This window comes from Callorhinus ursinus, unplaced genomic scaffold (assembly GCF_003265705.2).
Source record: "Callorhinus ursinus isolate GAN/ISIS: 27379988/994484 unplaced genomic scaffold, GSC_fseal_2.0 scaffold19, whole genome shotgun sequence".
In the NCBI taxonomy this organism is placed as follows: domain Eukaryota; kingdom Metazoa; phylum Chordata; class Mammalia; order Carnivora; family Otariidae; genus Callorhinus; species Callorhinus ursinus.
In genome coordinates, this window is record NW_027397081.1 from 18329846 (window position 1) to 18334789 (window position 4944).

The following is a 4944-nucleotide window of genomic DNA, read 5'->3' on the forward strand; positions in this document are numbered from 1 at the left end:
TGACTCTTCCCTTTTTCTCACACCACGCTATAATCTACCAGCAAATTCGGTCATGCTGCCTTCAAATCAGATCCAGAATCCAGTCATTTCTCACCACCTCCCACCACAGCTACTCAAGACCAAATCACTATAATGTCACTTTTTTGTTATTGCAATGACCATCTAAGGGCCTCTCTGCCTTCACCCAGCTGTCCTCTACATAAGACAGAGTAAGTCTCTTTGAATATAGTAAGTTCATGATACCCCTCTGCTCAAAGTTTTCAGATGGCTTCCATCTCCTCCAGAATAAAACTCAAAGTCTAGATGCTATTCCTAGGCCCTGAAAGGCACAGTTAACTATGACATAGGTTTTGCCTCCAAGGAGCCCACTGTTTATTAGCTTAGATTCCAGCTTTATTTCACTCTGTGACCATCTTGCAAATATGTGGTTAATCATATTTGATTAACTGGATGAGAGTATGAATAACGGATTATACAAATCTAAAAACAAACAAAAGTCATTTGTGTGCAGCTGAAATCTTATTGGTCAGTTATGAACTGAAACATTTTACTTAAGGGCAACATAGTCCCTTCATATGCATTAAGGTGATTTCATTTTGTCTCCACTGACATCATAAGCTGACATCAAATCACATCTAATTTCCAACGTACATGGCGAACACTCAAAATACCTGTTGAATAAATGAATGCTTAGGAAATGAACTTCTCATTTCTTAGCTGGGATGATGGTGATGAGAGAGCTGTGACCTGAATATGTACTCCGTAAGGTCTGGTATTTCCTGCATGTAAATTACCTTTTTGTCCCAATTTTATTATCTCCATTTTAAAGGTAGAGCCACGGTTGTGTGGCTCAGAAAATTTAAATGCCTTTGTCAAAGTATCCTAATAAGTGGCAGGGTTTCAGACTTGAACAGTGGTCTGTATGGCTTCAACGCCTGTGTTTTCACCACAGCTATCTCATGATGAGTCGCTCTTCTATCTCTGTGACTTTTTTTCCTTAACAACTGATCATTGATTTATGGCAAAAGTTGATTTAAGCGTCTGCCATGGTGACTTCAACCTCAAGTCCTGGCTCCACACTGATGGGTCATCTGCTTAACAATCTCAGAAGGATGGTGCAAATCAGTGGGCTGCTTGTGGATCCTCGTCTGAAAAGTATACCAAGTCTGAGGACCTTCACCACAAGGAGTTTTCCTTGTAGTAATTCTCAGAGTCTTGCTGGGACTCTGAACTGGTCCTTTCACTTTGAGATTATTCTCCTTTGTGCCCCTGAGCAGGTCAGCACATATCTTCTCCAGAGATTTTACGTTGTGGCTGGTTACGGTAACTCGAATTCGGTGAATTGCCACCCCTGCTTCCATGAGTGTCTTCCCACTGTCTTTAAAAGCTTGTTCCTTAGCCAGAGGGCAGAGTGGTGAGTCAGGGGCAGGAGTGGGGCGTCCAGAGCTCTGCTATAGCTGCAACCATGTCTTCCTCAAAGAAGTGTCACTTCCTCTGTGACACTTTTAACATTATTTTTTTTAAGATTTATTTATTTGAGAGAAAGAGTGGAAGGAGGGGCAGAGGGAGAGGCAGAGAGAGAGCATCCCAAGCAGATTCCCTGCTGAGCATGGAGCCCCACACGGGGCTCCATCCCATGACCCTGAGATCATGACCTGAGCCAAAATCAAGAGCCAGACGCTTAGCCCACTGAGCCACCCAGGCGCCCCAACACTTTTAACATTAATGCTCTGATCGTTACTATCTCCACAAACCTCCAAGATCACTGAGAAGTGAGAGGCAGATCCTCTGTCCTTAGTTTGTGGATGGGCATGCTAAGCTCCACAGAGGCTCAAGGGCAAGTAAGGAGACAGAAAACACAATATCCTGCTTTCTTCTCTCCCAGTCTCCTCATGTGTCTCATGCTATCGCACCCCGAGTTCTCTTAGCTAAGTGAATTGGACCCATTGATCCTTTAAGTTCCAGAACAGATTTTCTAGGGTCTATAATATCGCACATCTTTTATAGTTTATTAATCACCTTTCTCAAACATAATGCTTTAAAAAGCCAATTCCCCATCTCCTGGAAGGTAGGAATGTAATGCTATTTTCTGAAGATGCTCTCAAGCCCATGGGAAGCTGAGTCCAATTTATCAGCCTCCTGATGTCAAATTTCAATCAGGTATTTATTTGCTTGTAATATGAAAAACATCTAACCAATTCAAAATTTGTGCTCATGAACTTGGGTATTCTAATATAATCTGATCAAGAACTATATTCGGTTGAAAAGGAAAATCCCCTAGATTTCACTGTATTTTTGAGAATCAAGTTTCTATTAACTAATCGTGACTTACCCCTATTCACACAAAAAAAATGCCCCCTTTTGTCAGTAGTCTCTGTGTTGAATGATCCTTCTGTGGTCAAGGGAAGAGCCAAAGAGGAGAATCCTATTAAGGAAACAGAACAGTAGGATGATGGTGAGTAGCCTCTGTCCCCCAAAAGACTGATCTTCAAAGCCAGGTAAATATGAAGCCCCAGCTGGCTGAGTGAATCAAGATGAAACTATAGTTATTAGAAGAAGCATAGCTTCATTTCAATTCTCCAAAGCAGAAAACAGGAAACAATTCATACAAAGCTCTGTGATGGGGTCAACTCCATGGAATGAATAAATGAATGAATGGTCATTCAGTCATTCAACAAGTATGCCTGCTTTTTTCAAGACGCTGTTGTCAGTGTTACAAAGGGAAATTCTTTGTGAATTGCTCCACTGTAAGTACAAGTTGTATATAAATAGCCACTTCGATTGAACTTTGCTCCTAGGCACTTCAGTCCTTGTAAACCCATACAACATGCTGAAGGAAAACACTCCTGGGAAAATCAGAGTTGGTGACATACTAGTATGGCAACAATCCCTCTAGTAGACCTCAGAAAGGATTTTAACACATATGAGCACACAATCAAGACAATGAAAATAAGTCAACCTCTTTTTTTTTATTTTACTATGTTATGTCAGTCACCATATAGTTTTTGACGTAGTGTTCCATGATTCATTGTTTGCATATAAGTCAACCCCTTTTAAATGAATTGCCAAGATTATAGGCTACTTAGAAGAAATATTCTGAGACACAGACAAGTCTAGTGGTTGCTCCCGCTATGTAGCTCCAGCTTATGGTCCAGGACCCCAAATAAATGCATTTTTTAAAAAGTAGACTTGTTCTGGTCTGGTTTACTAAAATTAATTCTAGAGCTGATTTTTCAGAGGTCAATTTTCTTAGAAGGTATACCCTAGAAATATAATTGGTGCTGTCATGTTCATATAGTTAATGTGCTTTTTTTCTATGTATTTTCCATGTGTGATCCATGATCATGGAATTCCTGAGGGCAAGATTAGAGCCGATTTTTTTTTTGAGTCTTCTTTTCTTCTAGAATTTTATTAGTGCTTACCATAGAAAGCCCAAAATCTAAATCAGTGGCCTCACCAATGGAAACACCTCTATGGAACAGCAAAAGGTTACCATGACACCAAAAACCAAGGTCATGTGTATGCGGGGGAGCTAAAACTCACATGAGCCAGAGTTAATTTTTTGGTAGATCCAGCCTGATGCTCCTGGTACCTCCATAAAGGGTTCTGCAGAGAACAGGTTGAACACCACTGACCTAGCCTACCTCCTCATTTCTCAGAGAGAGAAACCAAGGCCAAGAAAGACAAAATGCCTTGTTCAAAATCACATAACCAGTTATTGCTGAGCTAGAATTAGTTTTCTGATTCCCAAGATAGCACCTTTCCTCATACCAGACTCCTCTTAATTTCAGAGCCTACTGCAGTCTCCCCACAGCAAAAATTTCCTCTCTATTTCAGGCAACCAGAGCAGGCCAGGTTGGGTCTGAGCCACCCAAGGCCATTTGTCAGTGCCAGTCTCCCACCGGGCAATGCCAACCCCAGCATCTGGTCCTGGTCCCTAGGACTTATGCTCTCATAATTAAAGAGCTGGCATATATAAACAAACCATAACCTGAGCACCGCATGGTCAGTGAGTAGAGGTCAAACATGGATGAGGACTGACCCCCAAGGTGAGAAGAAGCCAGTTCCCTGATTTCCAGTCTTGTTTGTCTCTGCTGACGTGTACATAAATATCGCAATTGCTACAAAGAGCCCTTTATAACTCTTTAAACCCCAAATATTCCTCAACCCCACAGCAAGTTAAACAAAACTTAGGCTATCCCACTTTGGCTGGGTGGGACTGTGTGTGGGCCAGGGGGTTGGAGTCATTTTCAGGTTTGAGTTAGGGCTTGATTACTCAGGGAGACATGCCGGGGGCAGCATGGCGGGGCGGGGGGGGGCGAAGCGGGGGAGAACTCTTTGTGGCTCTCGGAGGAACACCAGGACAACCTTGTTGGCTTGGACTACGTTTGACTGTACAGAACGTTACCAACTCTTTTCCTGGGATAGGTACCATTCCCAAGAGGCCCCACCCAGACAAGGTCTGAAAGGTCTGCAGCAATAGCCAGAGCATTATCTGAGACTTGTACTCTTTTCCCTATTGCTGCAGTGGGCTAGTGGTCATTTTGTTGCACTAACAAAATGTATCTCCCTCTTTGTGAAACAATCTAGAGACAGATTACTCAAATTGGAGTCTAGTGCATCTCCCCCACCTGGGAGCTTTGTTAAATAGGAGGGATCCCAAACCCCACTCCACAGACCCACTGAATCAGAACCTGTGGATTAGTAAGGTCTCCAGGTGATTGGCGTGCATCTTAAATTTGGGAAGGACTGATCAAGAGATGAAGACCATGACTCTCTGGGTTCACCATGAACTCCATGTACGAGATTTCAGTTAACAAACCTCCTTGGGTTTTCTGTGCATTTAAATGGAAGAAAGAAAGGACCCCAGTGAAATCCAAAACTTCCTTAAAATATTCTTTCTTTTGCTCCAGCAGGTTTCTCAACCCCATTTTCCCCTTTAAT

At 42.4% G+C, this 4944-nt stretch overlaps 1 protein-coding gene across 1 annotated transcript; it reads right to left on the reverse strand.

The window, feature by feature from the left end:
- Window positions 1-1061: 1061 nt before the first annotated feature.
- Window positions 1062-1361, reverse strand: LOC141374578 (small ribosomal subunit protein uS10-like). The gene has a single exon (XM_073904035.1). The coding sequence runs from the start codon at window positions 1359-1361 to the stop codon at window positions 1062-1064; it is 300 nt and encodes a 99-aa protein (XP_073760136.1).
- Between the last annotated feature and the right edge of the window lie 3583 nt (window positions 1362-4944).

Bases quoted from the DNA above. Each gene is read 5' to 3' on its own strand.
- LOC141374578 (XM_073904035.1), bottom strand. From the start codon at position 1,361: ATGGAAGCAGGGGTGGCAATTCACCGAATTCGAGTTACCGTAACCAGC.